At 39.5% G+C, this 27,836-nt stretch overlaps 1 protein-coding gene across 1 annotated transcript in view; it reads left to right on the forward strand.

Moving 5' to 3' along the window:
* Positions 1-9,297: 9,297 nt before the first annotated feature.
* DHX9 (DExH-box helicase 9) overlaps positions 9,298-27,836 on the forward strand; it is a 52,072-nt gene continuing 33,533 nt past the window's right edge. Inside the window, exons 1-3 of the mRNA XM_021682770.2 lie at positions 9,298-9,398; positions 12,968-13,100; positions 13,743-13,883. Of these exons, the coding sequence (XP_021538445.1) occupies positions 12,990-13,100; positions 13,743-13,883 (252 nt within the window). The 5' untranslated portion in view covers positions 9,298-9,398; positions 12,968-12,989. The remainder of the gene's footprint in view (positions 9,399-12,967; positions 13,101-13,742; positions 13,884-27,836) is intronic.

Consider the following 27,836-nt stretch of genomic DNA (forward strand, 5'->3'; position numbering starts at 1 on the left):
CTGTTCACTTTTCACTGCAGGTGTAAGGTATTCTGACTTATGGGTACATCTCAGCCTCTGCACTCTGGGCAGCCTCCAGGCTTTGTCTCCTTTCTCCTAAGCCCCATGCAGCTTTCAGTGAAAGGAAGCTCAAGTCCATCAGGGATCAGCAGACTCTGTCAGGGTAGGCGCTTACATCACGGTTCTCTTGCCTCTTTGGCCTCTTTGCCTCCCCCCCTTTGGATTCATTTTTCCCTTTAACTTTTGTTTACCTTTAAGGCATATTTTTACTTTGCTGGCAGCATAGCAATGCATTTTTTTTAATTGTATTCAACACTTTTTTGTTATGAGTAGATTTCATTAGTAGATTTATTTAGAACATCTCCATTTTTTTTCAAGTTGTTGGAATCTTTCACTTTAGATGCTTCTTTTAAATAGAATAAATTTATATTTTGCTATGTGTTCCAATCTAAGAGTCATTTTCTCTTAATAGGTGAGTATATCCCATTTACCTTCTTTGAAAGTTTATTAAAAAGGGGGGGCACCTGGGTGGCTCAGTTAAGTGTCTGACTTTTTTTTTTTTTAAGATTTTGTTTATTTATTTGATAGAGACAGAGAGAGCACCCAGAAGTAGGCAGAGCAGCAAGCAGAGGGAGAGGGAGAAAAAGGCTCTCCGCTGAGCAGGATCCCAGGACCCTGGGATCATGACCTGAGCCGAAGGGAAATGCTTAACCACTGAGCCACCCACGTGCCCTGGTGTCTGACTCTTGATCTCACAGACATGAGTTCAAGCCCCGCATTGGGCTCCATGTTGGGCGTGGAGCCTACTTAAAAAAAAAAAAAAGAAAAGAGAAAAAGAAAGTTTTTAAAAGTAGTTTGTAAAGGAAAACATTTGTTCATGAAAATACAGTACATTCTGTACTAGTATCCAATAGGAAATTACAAATTCTGGATATGTGAAACTATTTAACACTAAAAGAAGGTAACATCTCATTATCGTATAGAAATGTATTAGTATCCATGAAAGCTGGTGTAAGCAGGCAACAAAATGCTCCAATATACAAATGCATGGGAAAATAAAACCCCACACCTTAATATGGGAACCATTAAAGCAAATGTGGATATGGTGTTTTGGTGGCTACATAAGTAAGAAGCATGACAAACTGTAAACTAAATCTAAATGAGTTTCTATAGGATAAAGGCAAAGAAAGCAAATATAATTGTAAAGCAGAACAAAGCCAAGTTGTGAAATCCAATGAACTTGAATAAACTTGTAGGTAAACAAATGGCTCCGTAGAAACTGGTACAACAGATACAAAAAAATAACACATGAATGATTTCCAATGTCATGTTTGCTTGTAAAAAAAAAAAAAGCAAATCTTCACTGATAAATATGCACAGCAAGCCACAAAAATGAATTCTGAGAGAAACTGGCATTTCAATGAATACCAGAACTATATAACAAGGAAGAGAGTAATTTTAAAGGTATCAGATATATTACATTCTTTATCCTCAAAATCTAGACAATTGTTTCTGCTGGACTCCAGATTATGTACTTCATCTGTGACATTTGCCATCCTGAACAAGTCATCAGTCCTTTAAATTTCAAGCTGTTATTAATAACATTATTAATTCCACTCTTAATAAATTGAATTTTCATCCTACTATGTTCTATTTGCTGTATCTAGCATCCCTCAGGCCCTCTCCTCATGGTCTCCAGTTCTGTATTGTGGGCTCAGCTAGTGGGCATACACAGTTCCACTCAGCAGCCTCTCTCCACACTTAGAGCACTAAGTTTGAACTTAATGTTAGGCCAAAGCCTCCCTGGCTTTCGAGCCATGGGTTACTGTTGGTAACGCATTTAAAACTAAATCTTAGAAGGTAAGATTCTATGACTTGTTATTTTGTGAACAAAACTAGTCCAGTGGGCAGAATAGGCATCCTTACTGGGATATCCTGGGTTGGTACATTTTGTCCTTAAAAGGTGGCACATCACTTTTTGTGCTTTGGGACATACTGATCACTGCAGCTCACCCTGGATTCCTTATGGATATACCCCTTGCCATTCTCGCTCTAGGTGGGGCCTAATCTTTTCAACAGTGCATGCGTACAATGAACACAAGGTAGTTTTCACGTTTTTTTTTTTAGGGGAAAAAAATGTTTTAAATATGGTATATGTTAGGTCCTGAATTTTATATGCTTATTTATCTATTCTTTGTAGTTAGTTTATGATGTAGGTTCATGACGTTTCATCGAATTTCTAAGGTGCTCTTGACTGTAAGACATCATTTGATACACCTCTGAGGAAGGAAAAAAAAAACACTGATAAAGTAGAACATGCCATCTCAGTCTAGAGATATCAAAATGCTTTTTGAAGTGTATTTTAGAATTGATACAACTTAGCATCTTCCCATTTTAAAAATGAAGTAACTATGGCTAAGAGATGTTAAATATCTTATGGTCACACATGGTCTGTGGCAGAGCCAGAATATGAATCTTAACTGGGTGACACCAGACTATATTTCACACCGAGAATCTTAAAACTGTATGTCCACTTTTAACAATATCTCTTAGCTAGTGTTGTCCCTAAGATTCAAGCCCAAGGACCTACTGATGTAGTGGAGAGTTGGGTTCCATAGAGTATGGAATGACAAACAGTATACCATGGTTCTATGACAGGCAGAGTTGCCTCATGGTTATGAGTATGTGCTCAGATCCAAGCTGTTTGGGTTCAAGTCCTGGTTCCACTGCTTACTAAGTATATGACCTACAACATTTTATTTAACTTCTCAGTCTTTCCGTTATCTATAACATGAGAATTAGAATATCCATCTCCTGATGTTATCTGTCTCCTGGTTATTATGAGAATCACACCAAATAATACAGATAAAGTTCTTAGAACTGTATCTGGCACAACATAAACACAGTGACGTATTAGTTTTTACAGCTATCCAAGGCATTCGGTATAAGCTCTTTATACAACAGAGAAACATTACATCACTGGTAAACCTTTTAACTAATAGCTGGCACAATAAAGTTGAAAATGATACTAAACCCAAGGCAAGAACTGCAATAGAAATTTGCATTTATTATTAATGGAGCCCAGATGATAGTGCCACTCTCAGATTTTTTCCTAGGTTGGAAGTTTTTACTGTGTTTCCATTTAACCATAGAGGGTAGGAAATGAAAAATATCTGTGGGCTCTTGAATGAGCCATGTGTGACTATTTGGAACAGTGATGTACACAATGAGACAATGCCTTTTGCTAACTGATTTGAGAAGAACAAGCAAGTCGAAGAGGCCTGGGTGAGAAAAGGGAAAGCAACGAGTCATCATCACTAAAAGATGTGCGTATGGGATAGGTAGGTAGGTATGTGACATGACTTTGTATTAAAAATGTCACTCTTGAAGCAGTGTGATGAGTAGACTGGGAGACAGAGACAGGAAACAGGTAAACCATTGGGTGGCCTATTGCAGTTGGTACCCAGTGGTGAAGCTCTAACCTAAGGAAGTGGCAGCAAGGAATGAAAGAATAGACAGAACCTAGATATAGAAGATACTTGTTTTTGTTATTTATTCCACGTAACAAATCACCCCCAAACTTAGCTTAAAACTGCAAACATTTATTAACTCATGCAGTTTCTGAGAGTCAAGAATCCAGGAGCAGCTTAACTGGGTGGCTCTGGCTCAAGTGTTTTATAAGGTTCCAGTCAAGTTATTGGCCAGAGCTTCACTCATCTCATGGTTCAACTGGGGCTGGAGAATCAGCTTCTAGGTTCACTTACATAGTAGTGAGCAGACCTCAGTTCCTTGCTGGCCATTGGCCAGAGGCTTCAGCCTGCTTCCTCTGGAAAGAGAAAAAGAAAGAATGTGCCAGAGCCCAAAACAGAAATCATAGTCTTTTAGAGCAACCTCAGGAGTGACCTACCATCCCTTTCTGTATGCTAGTCGTCAAAAAGACCAGTCCTAGTACAATGTAGGATGGGACCAGCCACTTAAAACACTTCAAACTTAGCATCATAAAATTTGTTTACTCTAAGAGCAAATAGGATCACAGTCTTTTTTTTTAAAGATTTTATTTATTTTTGGGGCACCTGGGTGGCTCAGTCGTTAGGCGTCTGCCTTCGGCTCAGGTCATGGTCCCGGGGTCCTGGGATCGAGCCCCGCATCAGGCTCCCTGCTCGGCGGGAGGCCTGCTTCTCCCTCCTCCCCTCCCCCTGCTTGTGTTCCCTCTCTCGCTGTCTCTCTCTCTGTCAAATAAATAAACAAAACCTTTAAAAAAAAGATTTTATTTATTTTTGAGAAAGAGAGAGAACGAGCACAAGCAGAGGGAGGGATAGAGGGAGAAGCAGGCTCCCCGCTGAGCAGGGAGCCTGACGTGGGACTCAATCCCAGGATCCCAGGATCATGACCTGAGTCAAAGACGCTTAACCAACTGAGCCACCCAGGTGTCCCAGGATCAACCACAGTCTTTTTAATGTTCTATCCAGAATGTGACCTACAGAAATGTGAGGTAATAACCAAGTGTTGATTTAAGCCACTAAGTTTTACTAATTTGTTAAGTAGCAATAGAAAACTTAACTTTGAGATGATTTCATGGAAATGGTACATTCAACCTACATTTTCTTTTCCTTTAGTCTCTGAATTTCTTCTTTAAAAAGCTGCCCAAGGTGGGTGCCTGGGTGGCTCAGTTGGTTGGGCGACTGCCTTCGGCTCCGGTCATGATCCTGGAGTCCCAGGATCGAGTCCCGCATCGGGCTCCCTGCTCAGCAGGGAGTTGCTTCTCCCTCTGACTCTCCCCCCTCTCATGTACTCTCTCTCTCATTCTCTCTCTCAAATAAATAAATAAAATCTTTAAAAAAAAAAAAAAGCTGCCCAAGGTCTTTTAAGTTCTTTCAAATCATAATCAGAAGACTCAACTATTTCTAAGCCCCCATTATAATGATAATTGAATTAAAGGCTACAGAGCTGGGGCCACATTTTAATACAGTATTAAATATTGCTTTGTTGGAATTCTAATACCGCAAGACATTCAAAGGGCTGTGGTTTCTCCCATTGCAGACAAAAACTAAAACTAAAAACAGAGGGGCCAAAGACGTAATCAAGAATGTTCATAGCAACTCTATTCATACTAGCCCAAACTAGAAATTATTCCAATGCCCATCATCAGGGGAATGGATAAACCAATTGTGGTTAATAAAACGGAGTACTAACAGCAATCAAAAAAAAAAAAAAAGTACTGCTATATCTAACATGAATGAATCTCAAAAATATTATGTTGAGTGAAATAAGCCAGATGCAAAACAGTATATACTACATGATTCCACTTTCGTGAAGTTCAGGAACAAGCAAAACGAACTCTTGTGATAAAAGTCAGAATGGAATTTACCTCTGAGAAAGGACACAAGAAAACTTTGTGGATAATAGAAATGGCCAATATCTGGATTTGGGTGATAGTTCTATTGGTGTATACACAAATAAAAAAAAAAATGGGGGCGCCTGGGTGGCTCAGTTGGTTGAGCGACTGCCTTCGGCTCAGGTCATGATCCTGGAGTCCCGGGATCAAGTCCCGCATCGGGCTCCCTGCTCGGCGGGGAGTCTGCCTCTCCCTCTGACCCTCCTCCCTCTCGTGCTCTCTGTCTCTCATTCTCTCTCTCAAATAAATAAAATTAAAAAAAAATCTTTAAAAAAAAAAATGAAGGGCTATACATTTAAGCGTTGTTCATCTTCACATATATGTAAAATATCTCAGTTAAAAGGACGGCAATTAACTGAATTCATTATGTATGAAAATTTGGGGTGAGTTCTTTTAACATAGTCTGTATATAACTAAAAGCGTGGTGATCTGCCAGAACAGTTCACCCCCTTGAGGGAGGTCAGGGAAGACTCATGCTTGTGGCCCAGTCAGGGAAATCACAGACCTTTCTTACAAGGGATGGACTAAAAATGGATCAGAAGGAATGAAATAAAATGCAAAACCTGTGGCCACCAGCTCTGCTTCCAAGGGAGGAATTTGGATCATATGGAGAAATAACAGCCATTTATTCCTCCACCATCTTCTCCTCCCAAGTATCCAGGTATCCATGCTGCAGACCTTTCCTACTAAGAGCTTAGGTCTTTACCATAAAGAGCTGCCTTGGCCTGTGGTAGAGTTTCCCCTTGGAGATATCTTGTTTTTACCTGATAATCTTTGGACTTCCTTGGCTGGGAAGATCATGGTGCTCAAGGCACTTTAGAACACAGACACTTTTCTGTTTCAAACTTTATCCAGCCCTACCTGACTTGACCTGTTACCGCTTTTCTTCTTTACAGGGGGATAGAAAGAGCCTGCAATGTTCTTCTCCTGATTCTCACATGGTTCCCTTCTTGTCTGCTATTCAGATGTTAGCTTAAATATGACCTTCTCAGGGATGATATTTTTAACCTCCAGTTTAAAATAGCCACCCACTCAAATTCTATCCCAGCATTATATTTAATTCTCTGCATAGCAACTTATTACCAGTGAATATTTTACTTGCATCCTTTTTTATTGACTGCTAAAATTCAAGCTTTCATTGAAACTATGGCTTTATGTCTTCATTGGTTTTAGGGAATACTTCAAATATTGCTTTTTCTCCATTCTATCTCTCTTCTACTTATGAAACTTTAATCCCATGTACATTAGATCTTTTTACCATGTTCCACTCATCTTTTAGGTTCTTTCATGTATTTATCATTTGTTTTTCTCTACAGGGTCAATTTGGATATTTTCTACTGATCTATTTCCAATTGACCAATTCTCTTTTCTGCTATGTACAATCTATTAACCCATTAACTGAGTCCTGAATTTCGGTGATTCTATTTTCACTTCTAAAATTTCTATTTGATACTTCTCATTTATTCCAGCTCTCTGTAAATTACCTCCAATGTTTTCATCTATATTCTTGAATATGTTAATCACAATTTTTATAAAGTCTGATAATTTCAACATCTGAATCATTTATGGGCACATTTCTGTTATATTTTCTCCTCCTGATTTTCAGTTATTTGGCTGTCTCCTGGCTTGCCGGAGACTTTTTTTTTTTAATTTGGGGGATTCTATAAAGAATTGTACAAATTATAGGTCATTCTGTCTTCTTCTTCTGGCAGAAAGAGAGAGATAAAGCACTTTGGTCCAATGAGGAAGTGAGATCATTTAAGGCTGGTTTTCATTCCCCTGAGTTTGTCCTTCCTTTTAGAATGTACCTCTGCAGGGGGTGTCAGATGAAAGCCCGGTCTCTCTCTTCCTTGATGAACTCCAGGTTTTGTCTCTCTAGTACCATAAGGCTCCTGAACGCTCTACCTAGCTTTTCAGCCTTGCAGCCTCTGAAGTCAAGCTACTCCAGCGGTCAGGAAGTCTCTGTGAGCCTTTTAAAAAACAAACCAAACAAACAAAACTTCATTCCTGTCTGGATACAGCATTGTATATGGTAGTACAAGAGTGTTGAAGGGTGCAAGTGTCACTGGTGTTCACAAGCTTATGAGTTGGTTCAAACTTTACCAGCACTAACTTCCTCAAGACATCATGAGCCTGCTTAAGTCCTAGTTCTGGTTGCAGGCTCTCTTATTCCATTCCCCCCATCCCTAACCCTCTGCTTATTTGAGAAACAGAGGAAGAGCAATGAACCAAAACATTCTCCCTCATTTTTCATCTTACATTTCAACTATAGGTGTCGGTGATCATCATCTCATTCTCCCTGGCAGAAACTTTGCCCCAGTCCATTGAGTTGGCAGAAATAACAAATGACATGAGAAACTTGGCTAATATTTTTTTATACACCCTACAGATTGAATTTAATACATATACTTATAACCTTTATTTTCTACCAAACTCAGGAACTAAGTCAACTCTTCCATAACTAATTTCTAACCAAAAAGGTCAATGTGAAATATTAAGTACCAGTAATACTACTCTATCCTGCTTTGCTAACATCTGTAGTCATCTAGCTAGTCATATACTGGGAACATCTAGTTGTTGTATTGAAATCTGACCACACTGTACTTCTGGAGCAGGTTTGGAAGTTTCACTTACAAACGTTAAGATCTAGTTGCTAGTTGCCAACAGCAACCTACAGAGGTAACGCCAGTTATGGCCCACAATCCCCTGGGAACTCTAGCTCTCAGGAGCAAGGCCCAAATTAATGAACCAACTCAATAATAAAATTCCCCATAGTTCTTGGAAAGATCCACCTCTGAAAGTTTTATTTATACTTAATATGTTGACACTTTTGCTGTATTCATTTATCTGCTACAAAACATTTGCAATCCATGTATGCTGGTTGAATTTCCCTTATCATAAATAACTATCAGGAACCTGCTGCTTTAAGCACCCTGAAAGGTACAAAAAAAATAAGATTAAGGTCTTTCTCTGAATGATTTTACTCTTAATTGAAGACAGCAAACACGTGAAGAAAATAAGAGTAAATGCTAAACTGTTATTCTGACTATAGGAGCAACAGAGTTTTAAAGGGATTAATCACTATGAGCTAGAAGAATCAAGAACAAAAGACAATAAAAAGTGAAAAATAAGGATGGATATGGTATGATGGGCCCAGACAATTGATTAGTCTGGAATCTCTCAAACAACCCCAACTTGAAATATTTTGTATTGTTGCCTTCATGGGAAGCACTACAGTTCAAAAATGTAACAATGACTACTACAATAGCTAAATATACAAATTATTCCAAAGACTCTGAAGACAAAAGGTTATCCAATTTAAGCAAAACCAACCTTGCAGGGTTTATCCACTCATTCAGCTGGTTTTTACTGAGCACTTAAGATGTGCCACACACTGCAGTGAGTGGCCTCAGCTAGCCAGGCAGATTTCCTGCCTTCACTGAGCTTATTTCTTTCAGAAGACACTGGCATTAGAGTATCTGAAGCACTACAATAACAAGACCTACTGAATACCTATTATGTGCCAAGTACTTCGCTAAGCACTCTTCATAGCACCTAAGATTTCCAGTTCTGTCTTCTACCTTTTATTTATCATCTACCGGAGGTCCCCATGATAGAAGCTATGAAACATTTTGCTGCGTCAAAATGCTCTCAAAACGTTCCCAACTCTCAAAAACGTTCAAAAGTAGGGAGCAAGGGAAGAATCCCCGCTGGAGCGCAGCAGGCCCAGCGCCGCGGATCTCCCTGGCGACCCTACGGGACGCCGGGAAGTGGTAGCTGCGGCCTCGCCCCTCCCTGGGGGTGGGGAGCGCCCTCAGCCCTAAACTCGCTTCGTGCGCATGCGTACGCCCACTGACCCCGCCCTCCCGGCGCCGCCGTCGGAGCCATTTCTCTGCCGCCTCCACGCGAGCTGAGGTGTGTTTACCGAGTGTCTCTGAGGAAGGCCGTGGCCCCGGGCGGTTCTAAGAGGGCTGTGTTCTCGGACACCAGGAAGCGGACGCCGGTAGGGGAGAGATGTCTTTGCCACCCGTTGGGGGTGTGGGGGCCCGTGCTCCTGCAGCCGGGCTTTGTTGCGAAGCGCGGGCGGCGGTGGCGGGTGGGGGAAGGGGCGAGGCGCCCGCCGGGTTCCCGGATTGCGGGCTGCGTGCTGCTCGCCGCGCCACGCCTGCGCTGCCCGGGCCCGCGGTATAGACCCGTTTTTCCCCCAGCAATGGCCAGTCCCTTGTCCGAAGCAGCCAAACCCCACTTCCTCCTCCGGCCTGCGCGCGGCGAAGGCGCTGTTGCCGCTGAGTGAAAGGGGGTGCATCGCCGGGTGGTGAGCCCGCAGTGACGCCACACACACCTAGGGCCCTTCATCCATTCATTCCGGCCACAAAGACCGGGCGCTGTCCTGCGGGCATGGCGGTGGAGCCGTAAACACGTGGGGCACAGCCCCTTCCCCTTCCGCATGTAGGTTTCGATGGTGGTGGGAGACAACAGAAAAACAAACGTCTGCAGGTTTCAGTGAAAAGATTGAGGAAATGAAAATTGCCGAGGGAGAAAGCTAGTTTAACTACGGTGGCAAGGGAAAGCGTTTCGGAGGAGGTAGACTTTGGAGCTGATATGTCGGCCCTGAGGTCGAGAATGCGTCAGCTCTGAAGATGCGGGGGGGCGCAGAATTGCCGAGGTAAGAAGGGATTAGCGCAAAAAAAAAAAAAAAAAAAAGAAGGGATTAGCGCTTGAGAGCAGAGATTGGGAAGAAACAAAGAAGGCCATGTTCCTGGAGTATGGTGAGAAGGAGCGAAGAGAATGGATTTTAGGGTGGCCAGAGGGGAAACGGGGATCTAGATCTATAGGTCTAGGACGTTATTTCAGTAACGCTAGGTGTGCGGTAGTGCTGGCAGGGGTTGGAGAGAAGCGAATGGATTGGAAACCCGTTTTGGAGGCAGAATTGCATGTAGATCAGGAGTCAGACTACCTGGCTTGGAATTCTGGGTTTCCCAGTTAAGAGCTCTGTCCTCTCTGGGGCAAGGTATTCTTTGTTTCCGTTTATTCATCCCTAAAGGGGGAGAATAATCATAGTCTTATCTGTGTAATTATTGTAAGGGTTAAGGAAAATAGTCCATGTAGATGATTCTCTAAGGTTACTACTGCCTGGCGCATACTGAGAGTTCTCCAAGGGATAGCTATGGGGGATCTCGAGGGAGTGTATGACTCCCAAGTTGTGACAGGAGTAATTTGGTAGATGGCGGTGCCATTTCGGGAGATGGAAACACTTGGACTGAGGGAAAAAGGAACAGGTTTGGGGAGGAAACTTAAATTCTGTTTTTACTGAGGTGTCAGGTTAGTATTTGCACATTATTGCTGCAGTTGGATGAATTTGATTTTGGAGCTTAAAAGAGAAAAGATTAAGGTTTCAGTATATATTTGGGCATCATTAGCCTATAGTTGTTATTGAATATAATGGAGTTAGATGAGACTGCCTAGGAAGGAGGGAATTTGATAGTGTAGTCCTTCATATTTCATGGTACTCACTCACCCTGAGGTCTTGTTTTTTTAGTTAATTATTCAGGGGTGGAATTTACAGATAGAAAAGCTTTCCACGGCTTTTCAGTTAACAGGATTTCTCCAGGGTTAGCCTGTGGCTACAGAATAAGTTTATACTGGGGTCCAGTTTTATGATGTTAAATTTAGGTGCTAACAGAATGCACTGAACATGAGGCGCTTGGGTGGCTCAGTCGGTTAAGCGACTGTCTTCGGCTCAGGTCATGATCCTGGAGTCCTGTGATCGAGTCCCACGTTGGGCTCCCTGCTTCTCCCTCTGACCCTCCCCCCTCTCGTGCTGTCTCTCTCTCTTTCTCAAGTAAATAAATAAAATCTTTAAAAAAAAATGCACTGAACAGAAGACAAAGGTTTCATGCTAGTAATGAGGTTTCTCACAGCAAACTAATTTTTTTGCATATTTTTTCTGGATCTAAATTTGGTCTTAGATATCTTTTGTGTGTGTGTGTAAGATTTATTGTTTATTTTTAGAGAGAGAGAGAGGGCATGTGTTTGCGGTGGGGAGGAGTAGAGAGCAAAAGAGAATCTCCAGTAGACTCCCCATTGAGCATGGAGCCTCACAGAGGGCTCAGTCCCACAACCCTGAGATCATGACCCCAGTCGAGATGAAGAATCAGGCTTAACTGACTGAGCCACCCAGGCACCCTTCAGATACCTTGATTTTAATTTAGATTCAGATTTTAGACTCACAGGCTCCATATCTTTTGGTATATTTATAAACTATATTAGAGGGAGAGTGCCAATAAGTATGGTATGGTGTACATCAAGAAAACTTAATATCCTCAAATTTTAATGAATAACAAGGCCTAAAGGAGAGATTTAGTACTTAACAGATTAGTGTTTTTAGTCTAAGTAGAGTAATATGTAGCCTACAACTTTGAGGACAGTCTGCTAGGAGACACCTCAGAATGAGAATAAACTCTGATTTACACACAAAATGATCGATGACCATTTCTTTTTTTTTTTTTTTAAGATTTTATTTATTTATTTGACAGAGAGAGACAGCGAGAGAGGGAACACAAGCAGGGGGAGTGGGAAAGGGAGAAGCAGGCTTCCCACCGAGCAGGGAGCCCGATGCGAGGCTCGATCCCAGGACCCTGAGATCATGACCTGAGCTGAAGGCAGTCACTTAACCAACTGAGCCACCCAGGCGCCCCTGATTGATATAATAGTTTCTTAATATAGTAGTTTGACTTTGAGTTTATGCCTCACAGTAGGTGACTTGGAAAAAAAACTTTCTATGCCCTTGTTTCTTCCTTTGTAGAGACACAATAATAGTATTCACTATATAATTTTATCTCCCATTGTTTGAGGATTGAGTTAACACATAAGGTGCCTATTGTAAAAAGTGGGACATTACATAAAAAGGTTTTTTTTTTTTTAAGATTTGTTCATTTGTGAGAGCACCTGCATGTGACTGGGAGGAGGGGCAGAGGGAAAGAGAGTCCTCAAGCAGACTCCCCTCCTAGCCTGGAGGCGGAGCCTGACACTGCTCAGTCCCAGGACCCTGAGATCACGACCCCAGCTGAAATCCAGAATCAGCCACTCAACTGAGCCATCCAGGCACCTCACATAAAATGTTTTTAAGAAAAGGTCAGGGGTACCTGGGTGGCTTAGTTAAGCATCCAACTCTTGATGTAGGCTCAGGTAATGATATCAGGGAGGTGAGATTCATCCCTGCGTCAGGCTCCATGCTGAGCATAGAGTCTGCTTAAGATTCTCTCTCTTGCTCTCAAAAAAAAAAAAAAAAGTCAAAATCACTTGGAGTCACCCAAAGATAACCATTTTGAGGGATATTTCTTTTTTAGTCTTGATTTATGCGTATAATTCAAGTCGTGTATTTTGTATACTGCTTTTTTGTACGACATGTTATAGGCCTTCCAATTATGTCATTAAAATTTTGTCATAAGCAATTTTAATAGCAGTATGATAGAATATCCTGTGTTTAACCTAGGTTTTCAGTTAATTCCAGTTATTGGTCACTTGTGGTGTTTGCTCATAAATAATGTGGTTTAACTTTTGTTTTCTTAGGTCAGAAGAAGACACGTGAATCATGGGTGATGTTAAAAATTTTCTGTATGCCTGGTGTGGCAAAAGGAAGATGACCCCATCCTATGAAATTAGAGCAGTGGGGAACAAAAACAGGCAAAAGTTCATGTGTGAGGTATTACAGAATACAGTTTATATTTTTGTGATTTTTTGACACTTATTTTGGTGTTAAGAGAACAATGTTTTCTGTTCAGAAACAGTAGTGTTGTATGTTATTTATTGTCGCTTGTCTGCCATTCTGTTTCATTATAAATCATTTTCAAGCAAGCATTACTTTTAAAACAATTTGATAGGTAAATTATTCTGGTTAGAACATGTATCTCCCTCAGCTGCCACAGTACCAGTAGTGCAGATTAGAAAAGTTGGATCAGCTATTTGTAGTTTCACTAATTCCTGTGGAAAGTGGAGCGATTCTTGATTGCTTCGAGTCAAATTGCTTAAAATAAATACAAATGGGGAGCTTGTTCTTGGGTCTTATAAAATCAGATTTTAATGTGGAACATTCTGTTACAGAAGAGAACATCTGAGCCACATAAATTAATATTGTTTTTAGATTAGTTTATCACTGGGCAGCATAATTCAAGCTTTTTCATAAGTCAACAATTTTCTTAGATGTGTTATTTTCTGTGTTTTTATGGAGTATATCTTCAACATTTAACTGTTATCTCTTAATGGACTATTGAATTACCTATTTTTTAAGACCCAGAATTACCCAGGTCAATCTCTTCTAATACATTTTTTTTCTTGACTGTAAAAGGTTCGAGTGGAAGGTTATAATTACATTGGCATGGGCAATTCCACCAATAAAAAAGATGCACAGAGCAATGCTGCCAGAGATTTTGTTAACTATTTGGTTCGGATAAATGAAGTAAAGAGTGAAGAAGTCCCAGCTGTTGGGGTAAGTACTTAGGCAGGCCCAGCACTTAACATATATGTGGTAAGGTAATGCCAACCCAATATGTATAGAGAGACAGGGTGATGATTTTTCAATGATGTTTTCAAATATATTGGGTTCCTTAGTGAACCTTGTTTTCTTGGAGCCCAGGGATGAGTTCCTGAAGATTTTGATTTTATTGTGATTACATACCTGACTTGTGGGCTTGGGAAATTCCATTAATCTGTGTGTCTCATAGTTTTATATATTTCATTCATTCATAAACTGATTTTCAGAGCCTGTTGTGTTCTGTGTACTTCCAAAGATAACATTTTAAACAGAATATAAAAATCAGAAATACCTTAAGACAGTGTTTACTCTCATTGACAGTTCCTTATTACAGTAGAGAGAAAATTCTGTTTTGTGCAATGGCATATCATTTTACTTATATTGTGTAAGTATGCAACAGACTCCTTTCTAGTACTGTTTTTAAGAAATAAACTTTATTTGTCATTTAATTAAAAAATGAAAATTTGAGTTTTCACAAAGATAGAGGAATTCTTAACAATATAAAAAGATTCACATTATGATTTAAGTAAATACCTAAGGTAACTTAAATGAAAGATTCAGTTTTTATAAAACCTTTAGGAATAATACCTATATCAATTTTAACAATTTATTTTCACTGTGTATTCTGACTTATTTATAAAGGTTGATATAAATGTTTTATTTCCATTGCTTTGACGCAGAAATTAGACTTGTATATTATACCACTAGATAATTGATACTGGTTGGCCCATGAGCAAAATAAAGGGATTGGACAAGATGATCTTGGAGATTTCTTAGCTATGAAAAGAATGTTGCAAATATCTTTCATATGTTTGGAACATTGGCATTTGCTCCATCTTTTATGACCTAATATGTATCTTTTAACCTCTTCCTCTTAAAGTGTAGGTCTGCTGGTGACAAATTCTTCTTAATTTTGTTATGTGAAAATGTTATTTTACCTTCCGTCTCGCATAGTTTCACTAGATGTAGAATTCTGGTGTGCCAGTGTCCTTTTCTTTCAGCACTTGTTTTCTTCCATTGTTATCTGATGAGAAGTCAGTTATAATCAAATCATTTCCTTCTATATGTAATGTATTATTTTCTTTGGTTGCATTTTTTTTTTCTTTGTTTTCAAGCAGTTTGACTATGATGTGACTAGGTGTGGTTTTCTTTGTACTTACCCCGCTTGGAATTTGCTGAGATTTTTGAATCTGTAAATTTCTGTCTTTTACCAAACTTGGGGAATCTTTGGCTATTATTTTTTCAAAAATTTTTTTTTTTTGCCTCATTTGTTCTCTTCTTTTGGGACTCAATATGTTAAACTTTTGTATATTATCCCAAAGGTCCCTGAGGCTCTTTCTTTTTTTCTTTCTGTTCTTCAGGTTGAATGACTTCTACTGATTATCTTCAAGTTCACGGATTGTTCTCTGTCAGCTCCCTTTTGTTGTCAGCCCATCCAGTGAATTTTTTATTTCATGTATTGTCTTTCTCGTTTCCAGAATTAACAGGTTGTTGTTGTTTTCGTTTTTGTTTTTTAAGGTTTTATTTATTTATTCATGAGAGAGAGAGAGAGGCAGAGGGAGAAGCAAGGAACAGGGGGCCTGATGCTGGACTCAGTCCCAGGACCTGGGATCATGACCTGAGCCCAAGGCAGACACTTAACCATCTGAGCCACCCAGGCACCCTGTTGTTGTTTTTTTAAGAGATTTTATTTCTCTGGTGGCATTTCTTACTGTTGCATTCGTTATAAGCATATGTTCATAATACAAATGTGAATTTTGTTTATGTCATTGAGCATAGTTATAATAGCTGTTTTAAAATTCTTGACTAGTAAATCTAACATCTGGATCATCTCAGGTTGGGTTCTCTTGATTGTATTTTCTCTTGAGATTTGTTCACCTTTTTCTTTCTATGTCAAGTAATTTTGGATTATGTCTTGGGCGTTGTGATAATCATGTTGTAGAGACCCTAAATAATGTTATATTTCTCAAAAGATTATTGATTTTGTTGTACTGTCAAGAAATTTGGTTGGGACTCCAGACACTTATCTTTTGGGTGACAGTTTAAATCTCATTTTAGTTTTCTGATCCTTGCTAGGCAGCTTGGAGTTTGTCTTAATACTGTTGTTCAGGGGTTAGGCAGTGATTTGGGCAGAGTTTATGGAATTTGAGATTCTTCCTTCTTTACTTCCCAGGATTGCTGCCTCATTTCGTAGCAGCGTTCATTCTTTCCTTCCCAGGATTGCTGCCTCATTTCTCTAGCAGCATTCATTTACCCAAGCTTATATTCTCTGATTGCTCAGGCCTAAAAGACTGGGTTTTCTTTTGGAGTTTTAACTGCCTCACATGGTCTTCCCTTAGGCTAAAAGCCATAATAGACTGGAATTACAACCTTTGCTATTCCTTGCTTTCTCATTTCAAGTCACCTCCATGATCTTCCAGCTTTGTTCACTTTTTAGTGCTTGCATAAATAGTTGGGGGGGTTTTGGGGGCAGGTTTTTTTGTATCTTTTCCCCCTAGATTTCATGTTATTTGCAGGAAGGTCAATCTAGTCTGTGCATTTGCCACTTTCCCTCTAACCTCCTCTGTTCCAGCTACACTGGCTTATCATTTCTCAGTGTGCCAACACCTTTCTACCTCAAGACTTCTGTATGTCACTATTCTTTCTGCCTTGAGTGCTCTTCCGCAGCCATCCTTGTCAAAGGTGCAAATCCAGTGCTACCATTACCCTGGTATTTCTTATCCCCTTTCATTGTTTCATTTTTCTTAGTAGCACTTACTAACTTCTAACCCAGTGCTTGTCAGCTGGAAGTGATTTTGTCTCTCAGGGATGTTTAGCAATGTATGGAGTCATTTTTGTTACAACTGGAAGGGAGTGTCAGCAATACTAACCTGTAATATGAGGCCAGGGATGCTGCTGAACATCTACAATGCATAAGATAGTCTCCTACAACAAAGAATTGTCCAGCCCAAAATGTCAGTTGTACTGAGTATAAAAAACACTCTTCCAACCTCATTTTTCCCCAAACTTTCATATAAGAATAAAAGTTCAAAAGAGCAGGTTTTTGCCCTTTTTTTTAAGAGTTTATTTATTAGAGAAAGAGCATGTTTGCCGGGGGGCACAGAGAGAGGGAGAAGCATACTCCCCGCTGAGCAGGGAGCCCAGTGCTCCCTGGGCACAATCCCAGGACCCTGAGACCAAGAGCTGAGCCGAAGGCAGACACTTCACCGACTGAACCATCCATGTGCCCTGGTTTTTGTTTTGAGTTCATTTGCTGTTTCCACAGTGTTAAAATTACAGCAGGCACTTGAAGTTCTTTTTTTTTCCGGTTGAATGAATGAATGATGAATGGGTGAATTTGGAAAAACATCATATAACAAACCAATCCCTACTTTTAGCTACCATCTTTATCTCACCTCATTCCTGCCAAATCCTTGATCATGTCACTTACTTCATTTAGCATTTGCCCTTTCATTCCACAAATTGCTCTTCCCGAAAGTGACCTGTTTCTGAATGTAAAGGATACTTTAAAATTTTTTTATTGTGGAAATTTCAAATGTGTACAGAACTACTTCTTTGAGCTCATGTTTTCATAATTCATTTGCAGTACTTTACAGTAGGGCCAGTCATGATTCATCTCTAGTCTTTACTTTCTTCAGATTTTTTATTTATTTATTTGACAGAGAGGGAGACTGCAAGAGAGGGAACACAAGCAGGGGGGAGTGGGAGAGGGAGAAGCAGACTCCCCTCTGAGCAGGGAGCCCGATGCGGGATTCGATCCCAGGACCTTGGGATCATGACCTGAGCTGGAGGCAGACGCTTAACAACTGAGCCACACAGACACCCCTCTTCAGATGATTTTGAAGCATATTCTAGGCATCCTATCAGTCATCTGTTACTATTTCAGTTTGTATCTCTTAAAGATAATCCTTCTAAAAAGCAATAACAATTCCATTATCAAATCTAAAAAATTTTAGAATTGTTTCTTAACAGATATCCAGTTACTACTCAAATTTTCCTGTTTCACAAATCAATTTTTTACATTTTGTTTAAATCATGCTCCAAATGATGTCTGTGTTTATGATTAATATCTTTTGATCACTAGATTCTCTTACTCTCTCTCTCATTTTTCTCTGTAATTTGTTGAAGAAAGCACATCATTTATTCTTTAGTTTCCCACAGTTTGGAATTTGCAGATTACATCCATGTGGTATCACAAAACATTTCTCTGCCTCTTTGTTTCCCACAATTGGTAGTTAGATCTAGAGACTTGATTAGATTCAGATTTGATGGGAGTGGAGGGGCAAGAATAAGAATACCAAAGGTGATGTTCTGTTCTATCAGGAGGAGGCATGTAATGTTGTGATGTTAGCAGTGATTTATGATCACTGCTTAGATTTATTCATTAGCAGTTTCCTTTGATTTTGAGCTGGAATACTTTTATAACAAGAAACCTCTTATCAATAATTTAGTCACCCTGAGTTAGAGTTTAGACAGAGAAGGCGAGATAAATGATAATTTCACTTTACTTAGTGGTGTTCTATAAATATCTGTTGTCCGTCTGCTCTAACAAGTCATTTAAATCCAGTGTTTCCTTACTGATTTCTGTCTGGATGACTGTCCATTGACGTAAATGGGGTATTAAAGTTCCCTACTATAGTTGTACTGTTATCTCTTTCTCTTTTATGTCTGTTAATATTTGCTTTTTGTATATTTTCCTGCTCCTATGTTGGGTGCCTAAATATTTACGAATGCTATATCCTTTTATTGCGTTGACCTTTTTATCATTAGGAAATGCCCTTCTTTGTCTCTTACTACACTCTTTGTTTCAAAGTTTATTATCCACACACGCACACACACAAAAACAAAAAACAAAGTCTATTTTCTGGTTGCTACCCCAGACAAATGGGAATGTTTATTTCCATTGCATGGAATATCTTTCTGTCCTTTCACTTTCAGTCTGTGTGTACTTCCATCTAAAGTGTATCTCTTGGATCACTTTTGGCCTCCCTTTGGCTGCCATCTTGTGTCCCCATGTGTGTGCACTGAACCTCAGCTGGTCCATGCAACACCTCCTGAGTGCCAACCCTATTCCCTCATGTGGCCCTGTTTCCATTCCAACAAGATGAAAGAAACTATCATGAACTGGGAGAAACTTGCCAAACTGCAAGCACACATGTGCATTGGTGGGAAAGAAACTGCTCACCAAGAAGGTGGTTCATGGAACGGCTACAGCAGATGATAGAAAACTTCAGTTCTCTTTAAAGAAGTTAGGGATAAACAATATCTCTGGTATTGAAAAAGTGAATGTGTTCACAAACCAAGGAACAGTGATCCACTTTAACAACCCTAAAATTCAGGCATCCCTGGCAGTGTGAACACTTTAATAACCATTATAGGCCATGCTAAGACCATGCAGCTGACAGAAATGCTACCCAATATCTTAAACCAGCTTAGTGGAGACAGTCTGACTCCTTTAAGAAGACTGACTGAAGCTCTGCCCAAACCAGTCTATGGATGGAAAAGCACCACTTGCTACCAGAAAGGATGATGATGATGATGAAGTTCCAGATCTCATGGAGAATTTTGATGAAGCTTCCAAGAACGAAGCAAACTGAATTGAGTCAACTTTTGAAGAAGATAAAACTTGAAGAAGTTACTGGGAGCTGCTACTTTATATTATGCTGCTTTTTAAAATTCTGTTCATGGATCTGAAAAAATAGAGATCTCTAATATTTTTAAGGCCAAGCACCTAGGACACTATAGCTCTTTTCAGTTTTTGCTTATACACAATTCATTCCTTGTAGCTAATTAAGCCGAAGAAACCTGGGAATAAAGTTTGAAAGAAGGTTAATAAAGTTCTTTTTGTACTAAAAAATAAACTGTATCTCGTAGGCAACATATAGGTGGTTCATGTTTTTTTTATCCATTCAGCCACTCTGTTTTGATTGGAGAATTTAGTCCATTTACATTTAAAGTAATTATTAATAGGTGTGTGCTTATTGCCATTCTGTTCATTGTTCTTTAGCTGTTTCTCTAGTTTCTATTCCTTTTTCTCTTTGTGGTTTGAGGATTTTCTTTAATGGTATGCTTGTACTCCTTTTTCTTTTGTGTATTTCAGAATTTTGCTTTGTGATCATCATTACACTTACACGTAACAACGTATACCGATAATGTTTTAAGTCAGTAACTTAAGTTCTAAAGTGCAACGTTTTTACACCCCTCCACCACCATGTTTTATATTTTTGATATAATTTACATCTTTATTTTGTGTATCCTTTAATTATTAAAATCATAGTTACTTTTACTATTTTTGTTTTTTAACCTTCATACTAGTTTTATAAGTACTTAATCTGTTACATTTATTATATATTAATTTTCCCAGTGAGATTTAGTCTTTCATATTTCTTCTTGTTACCAGTAAGTGCCCTTTCGTTATAGCTTGAAGTCTTTTTTAAAAAAATATTTATTTATTTGAGAGATAGAGCACAAGCAGCAGAGGGAGAGGGAGAAGCAGGCTCCCTGCCAAGCAGGGAAGCCCAATGCAGAGCTCGATCCCAGGACTCTGAGATCATGACCTGAGCTGAAGGCAGACGCCCAATGACTGAGCCACCCAGGCAGCCCAAGAAGTCCTTTTAACATTTCTTGTAAGGCGTATTTAGTGGTAATGAATGAATTCTAGCATTTGCTTATCTGGGAAACTATTTCTCTCTCCTTCAGTTCTGAATGATGACTTTGCCCGGTAGCATATATTCTTGCATGGAAATTTTTTCCCCAGCACTTTGAATATATCATGCTACTCCCTTCTGGCCCACAAAGTTTTCACTGAAGAATCTGCTCATGGATGGGGGTTCCCATGTGTGTAATGAGATATTTCTCTTGCTGCCTTTTATTCTCTCCTTGCTTTACCTTTTGATATTTTAATTATAACGTGTCTTGGTTTGGGTTTCTTTGCATTCATCTTATTTATAACCCTCTGGGCTTCCTGCATCTGGATGGTCTGTTTCCTTCCCCAGGTTAGGAAAGTTTTCAGCCCTTTTTTCATCAAATAAGATTTCTGCTCCTTCTCGCTCTTTCTTCTTCCTTGAAACCCAGTGATACGAATATTATTCCATTTGATGTTTTCCTGTAAGTCTCTTAAGGTATCTTTACATTTTTTCACTTTTTTTTCTTTTTGCTGCTCTGATTGGGTGAGTTGCACTGCCTTGGATTTGAATTAACTACTCCTTTCTTCTTTTCCATCTGGTCTGCTGTTTTAACAACTCTAAGTGTTATTTTTCAGTTCAGTTACTGTATTTTTCAGCTCTTTGACTTCTCTAATTGGTACTTTCTTATATTTTCCATCTCTTTGTTGAAGTTCTGTGTTCATACATTCTTCTCCCCAGTTTGGTGAGCATCTTTATAACCATTATTTTAAAGTTTTTATCAGATAAATTACATAGTTCCATTTCATTAAGGTTTTATCTGGTTCTTTCATTTAGAACATATTCCTGTTTCATTTTACCTGACTGTGTTAGTTTCTATACAGTACATGAAACAATTACTTCTCCCAAGTCTTGAAGTAGCGGCCTCATATAGGAGATGGACTTTTTCATTCAGCCCTGCTCCAGCTTTTGGTGGTTTCTCAAACCTCTGTTCTTGTCCAGGCAGTTCATTAATAGCTCCTTGTAGTTGAGGATGTGCTAAGATCACTCTGTCCCAAAGGGTAGGATCTCAGCACCTAGATTCAGGCAGACTAGAAGCCAGACCCTCAGGCAGCATCTTTTAAAAGAATGTGAATATATATAAAGTTCTGAGGTGCCAAAAGCATAAGTCCTGCTGGCCACCAGAGCCAGGTAATCTAGAAGTGTTCCCTGGGCAGCAGTTGCAAATATTTGGGCTCCAGACGAGTGTATAATCTCCTTTTGGGGAGATACCAACAAGCTGGAACAAGGCAGAGGAAGATCACCATATGTTCCTTCAGAGCAGCTACATAGGCAGTGTGTGCCAAACCTGAAGCCTGCCTCTGTTTGAAGCTTCAGGACAAACGAAGTGACCTCCTTCACAGAAAGACTGGGGGTGTGCCTCAGTCCCCTCACTGTGCCTGGGAATGGTAGTCTGCCAAGAACTGTTGCTCCATTTGACACAGTCCCAGGGGACCCAAGAACATAAGCCCCTGTGGCAACCAGAGCCAGGTGATTGAGGGGGCATTCCTGGGTGTTAGCTGCAAAAACCAGATGCTTGTAAAGCTTTTCCTCAGGAGACACTGGCACTCTGGAACACAGTAGAAGGAGATAGCACCTTCTCTCCGAGGTCTCTGGAATACAGTCAGCCCCTAGATGCCTGTTTAATTAGAAGCCTACTCCTCAGGCCATGGTCATGATGATTAGCTAAAAGTAAGCCTCCTTCACCGAAAGACACCCTCTTCCTGTGCCATGGATGTGATAGCTGTTTAAGAGCTGTCTCCAGTAAGCATGTAGCAGTCTATATTAAGCTGATGGTTGCATAAGTTCAAACCATTCTTTACTCCTCTTCCCCCCAGTGTTTTATGTATATGGTGTCCTACTTGACTACATTCTTTTATTCTGTGAATTTATTTTGTTGACTGATTTTTTACAGAAATACTTATCTTTATTGGTTTTGTGTTTCCTACTTTTCATACTCTCACTTAACAGTCTTTCCTTCCTAGTCTGAGTCCTCTTTAATATTTCTTGTAGGGCTGGTTTAGTCCTGAACTCCTTTAGCTTTTGCTTGTCTTGGAAACTCTTCATCTCTCCTTCTATTCCAAGTGATAGCCTTGCTGGGTAGAATATTCTTGGCTGTAGATTTCTTTCCCTTTCAGCACTTTGAATATCATGCCTTCTCTTCTGGCTGCCAAAGTTTCTGCTGAAAAATCCACTAAGAGCCTTATGGGGGGGTTTCTCTTGTATGTAACTGTCTTCTCTTGCTGCTTTAAACATTTTTTTTCTTGGGGCGCCTGGGTGGCTCAGATGGTTAAGTGTCTGCCTTCGGCTCAGGTCATGATCTCTCCAGGTCCTGGGATCAAGCCCTGTGTCAGGCTCCCAGCTCAGCGGGGAGTCTGCTTCTGCCTTTCCCCCTGCTTGTGCTCTCTTTTTCTCAAATGAATACATCTTTAAAAAAAATTAAAAAATTTTTTTCTTTATCTCTACTTTTTGCCATTTTGATTACTGTGTCTTTTTGTGGACCTCCTTTGGTTGATTTTGTTGGGGGATCTCTGTGTCTTCTGGATCTAGATATCTGTTTCATTCCCCAGATTAGGGAAGTTTTTAGCTATTATTTCTTGAAGTAAATTTCCTGCCCCCTTTTCTCTCTCTTCTCCTTCTGGGATCCCTGTAATGTGAATGTTATTATGCTTGATGAAGTCACTGAGTTCCCTGAGTCTATTCTTATTTTGCATAATTCTTTTCTCTCATTTGTTCACCTTGATTACTTTGCATTACTGTCTTCTAGTTCATTAATTCGTTCCTCTTCTTCTTCCAGCCTGCTATTTATTCCATCAAGTGCATTTTTAATTTCAATTGTGTTCTTCGTCTCTGATTGGTTCTCTTTTATGTTTTCTATCTCTTCCTTAAGGGTTCTCACTGATGTCCTCCACTCTTTTCTCATATTCATTGAGTTATCTTTATGATCATTATTTTAAAGTCTTTATCAGGCATGCTATTTATGTCTGTTTAACTTGTGTCTTTTGCTGTGGTTTCCCCGTTTCATTTGTGACCTACTTTTTGTGTCTTCATTTTGCCTAACTCTGTTTCTGTGTGTTAGGAAGGTCAGCTACATCTCTTGATCTTGAAAGTAGTGGGCAGGATGCCCACTTTTAACTAGGTGGCACTGGCCCTTCTCCACAGCGGATGCGCAGCTGTTACAGAGACCGAGCTGGCTGGGGCTGCTCTACAAAATGTCTGGAGGCAGGTGGTTAATACCCTCTTTGCCTCTACCTGCATCCTAGTTGATCAAGAACTATAAAAAAGAAAATCCTCCCTGTTTAGTTCAGGCTGCTATCACAGAGTACCATAGACTGGGTGGCTTGTAAACAACAGAAACATATTCTCACACTCCTGGAGGCTGGGAAGTGTTAGGATACTAGGTTCTGGCTGATTTAGTGTCTGGTGAGAGCCCACTTCCTGGTTCATGAAAGGCTCTCTCAACTATATCCTCACATGGTGGAAAAAGCAAGAGAGTTCTCTCTTTTTTTTTTTTTAATAAGTCACCAATTCCTTTTTGGGGGCTGTACCCTCATGACCTAATCCCTTCCCAAAGGCCCCACCCCCTAATACTATCACACTGGAGTTTAGGATTTGGCTATTGGGACTGTCCCTAGAATAAGCTGTACTTTGCCTTCGCAGCCCTAACCTTGGAAGAGCACTGTGCTTCATGTTACATGCTATCTGTATAAAACAAATCCTTCAATTAGAAAGATTGAAAGTAAAGACATGAGTAAAGCTAAGCTATACCAGGCAAATGAAGTACAAAATAATATCAAAGTAAACTTCAAGGAAGAAAGCAGGAAAGAGGGCGCCTGGGTGGCTCAGTTGGTTAAGCGACTGCCTTCAGCTCAGGTCATGATCCTGGAGTCCCTGGATCGAGTCCCGCATCGGGCTCCCTGCTCGGCAGGGAGTCTGCTTCTCCCTCTGAGCCTCCTCCCTCTCATGCTCTCTGTATCTCATTCTCTCTGTCTCAAAGAAATAAATAAAAATCTTAAAAAATATATATATATATAAAAAAAAAAAGCAGGAAAGACAAATACTAGTTCACAATATATACCCATCTACCTAATGTTAGAAATGCTAATGTGTATATAGGCCCAACTAAAATGGTAATGTGAGAAAGTAGCAAAAAATCCTGAACATTAAGAAATTTAAACACTTGGTTCTAAATGAAAATTAAAAATTATACACTCTTTAGGTAACAATGTCAAAACTCTGGAAGACCAAAGGAATTGTCATTTAGTCAAAGTAGTATCAAATACTTTTATTATTGCAAAAGAAATAGTTTTTTAGATGAGTAAACTGGTAATTTTCTTTTTTTTTTTTAACTGTTAATTTTCAACTCAGGAAAATAAAACAACTAAAGGAATTAATAGAGATGAAACCAGAAATTGTAGAATGAGAATTGATGAGTAAAAATCTTAAATAACTATAAAAGATAGATAGTCCATCCCAAGTCTAATTAAGAAAATAGTAAATAACTATTGATTCATAGTCCTTTATCCAAAACCCATGTGGTAAGATAGGTTTGAGAATTCAGGATTTTTCATATTTTAGAAAAGTAATATGGTACACATACCGTATCTTAAATGACAACTCCAGCAAATCTGAAGCAAAACCTGGTAATCAGACTTTCTTGCTACATCATGTTAATGAGTTCATAAGAGAAAAGTACCTATATACTCAGTGGTTTACTTAATAGAGGTTTAAAAAAAGCATTTGAGGGGTGCTTGGGTGGCTTCAGTTAAGCATGACCTTCCGCTTAGGTCATGATCTCAGGGTCCTGGGATCAAGCCTTGCGTGGGGCTCCATGCTTGGTAGGGAGTCTGCTTCTCCCTCTCCCATGACCTCCCCCCCCATTCGTGCACGCATGAGCACTCTCTCTCACAAATAAAATCTTTTAAAAAATAAAATTAAATACTTATTACCAATAAAGTACTTAGGAAATGGAGTAGAAAAATACTTCTTGACGTGTTGAAAAGTATCATCTAAAAATAATAGTAGGTGTGCCTGGCTGGCTGAATTGATGGAGCATGCAACTCTTGATCTCGGGGTTCTGAGTTTGAGCCCCATTTGGGTATAGAGATTACTTAAAAATAAACTCTTTTAAAAATAATAAATAGCAAAAACAATAAACACTGTACTAAAAACAGGTCATAGAGCAGTGTTCAAAATGTTGAGGTGGTAAGTACATAAATGCATGCATATCTAGAAACACTAATGGAATTGTGATACACTTGGGTTTGTATTTTGTATGTTTTATATTTCTAGGAGCAGTTCATTTTTTGTATATTTACAAAAATATTGTTTCCAGTGGATTAGGGGAAAGAACTCAAAACCAGTTCTTCACTGCAGATAGTTTAAGATGCATTGAACTAGGGGAGTTTCTGTAAAGTTTTAATTTCAGACCAAGCACTATCACCACGAATACAGTAAATAAAAAATAAGGGTATGTAATTAAGAGAAAAAAATGAAGTGTAAATATCATAAAGAATTTAATTGGAAAAAATCCTATTCACTGTAATAGTGAAAATTACAAAGAACTTAAGAATATGTAGTTGGTAGGACCTTTAAGAACAATGTAACAGATTTTTACTGAAGGATAGTATCAAGAAGTCTGAAAGAGTCTGAGATTTTACCATATTTGCAGTCTGACAATTTAGCCTGCTTGCAGAAGACAGAAGACTTCTGAGTGAGAGACAAAGGATGTTATTACTCATGGGATAGCAGGGGGCATCAGCTTCATGTTTGTATTGGTTCCCACGTGTCCCCAAATCTTGGGGACGATATGGAGCAGATCCGTGTGGATACTGAGGGCACAGAGAGTTTGTATTATACTTGAGGTACTTTGAGTTTAAGAAACCCTCAGTCTTATAAGGGGGCTGCTGGCAAACCTGCCACCCTCCCTATCTTTACTCATTTGGAAAAAATCTGCTCCCTATTCTGGAGGAAAATATCTCTACCTTCCAAGGTTGTTTGCTATTCAGACATCCTTGAGAAGATGTTTAAATAAGACTTGGAGAACTACAAGATACTAATGGAGAATTGTCTCAACAGATAGATGATTTAATGAAATGTAGAGCCATACTGTTTCTGGGTAGGAGGTTCCATTATCATAAGATGTCAGTTACTTTCTTGTAAGTAAGGAAGGCCGTTTTCCCCAAGTAAATTGTATATATTTTACCATTATTTGATAAAATAGAAAAGTTAATTGGGGGGGGGGCGCCTGGGTGGCTCAGTCAATTAAGCGTCTGTTTTTGGCTCAGGTCATGATCCTGGAGTCCTGGGATTGAGCTTCACGTCAGGCTCCCTGCTCCTCCCTCTTCCTCTGCCCCTCCCCTGCTCCTTCTCTCTCACTCTCTCAAATAAATAAATAAAATCTTAAAAAAAATGAAAGAAAAGTTAATTAGGAAAAATAATTGCTGAAAAATAGCCAAGGAGAATTTTAAAAAGTTAGAAGTAGTAGCTGGTCCACATATTAATAATTTTAATTATTGTGAGATTATAGTAACTGTATTTACATGAAACTATCTCCAAAATGAAATATATGAAAATAATGCAGAATAGGTTTTGGACAGGAAAGGCCATTTTATGGAGGATATCACAGGCAGAAACTAGATTGGATTACACAAACAAAAAGTACCTTTTTGGGCAATAAGCATTTACAAAGTGAAAAAAGGAAAAGGACAACAAAAATTATTTGCAACTTGTATGACAAAGAGTGAAGTGAGCAGCACTGAGATGTTAAATTCTTAGAAATTAATGAGATCAGTGAATATTCAGATAGAATAATAGGCAGAGAAAATGTAAATTAAAATAGGTTGCCGTAACAAAAAACTAAGCTAATATTGGTAAAGATGTAAAAACACTTGATGTAATTCCTAGAATTGGAGAGGACGTGAGGAAATAGATTGTCAGATACATAGTGCAGGTGCAACCTTTCAGTAATGCACTATGGTGCTTTTTAAAATGTTGATGCCGGGACGCCTGGGTGGCTTAGTTGGTTAAGGGTCTGCCTTTGGCTCAGGACTTGATACCACGGTCCTGGGATCGATGGACCCCCCCCCCCCCCACCATCGGGCTCCCTGCTCAGCGGGGAGTCTGCTTCTCCCTCTCCCTCTGCCCCTCCCCCTGCTTGTCCTTAAGTGAGCACGCTCTCTCTCTTTCTTTCTAGCGTGTTCTCTCTCAAATCTTTTTAAAAAAGTAGATGTACATAAAATATTTT

This window comes from Neomonachus schauinslandi, chromosome 6 (assembly GCF_002201575.2).
Source record: "Neomonachus schauinslandi chromosome 6, ASM220157v2, whole genome shotgun sequence".
Classification (NCBI taxonomy): Eukaryota; Metazoa; Chordata; class Mammalia; order Carnivora; family Phocidae; genus Neomonachus; species Neomonachus schauinslandi.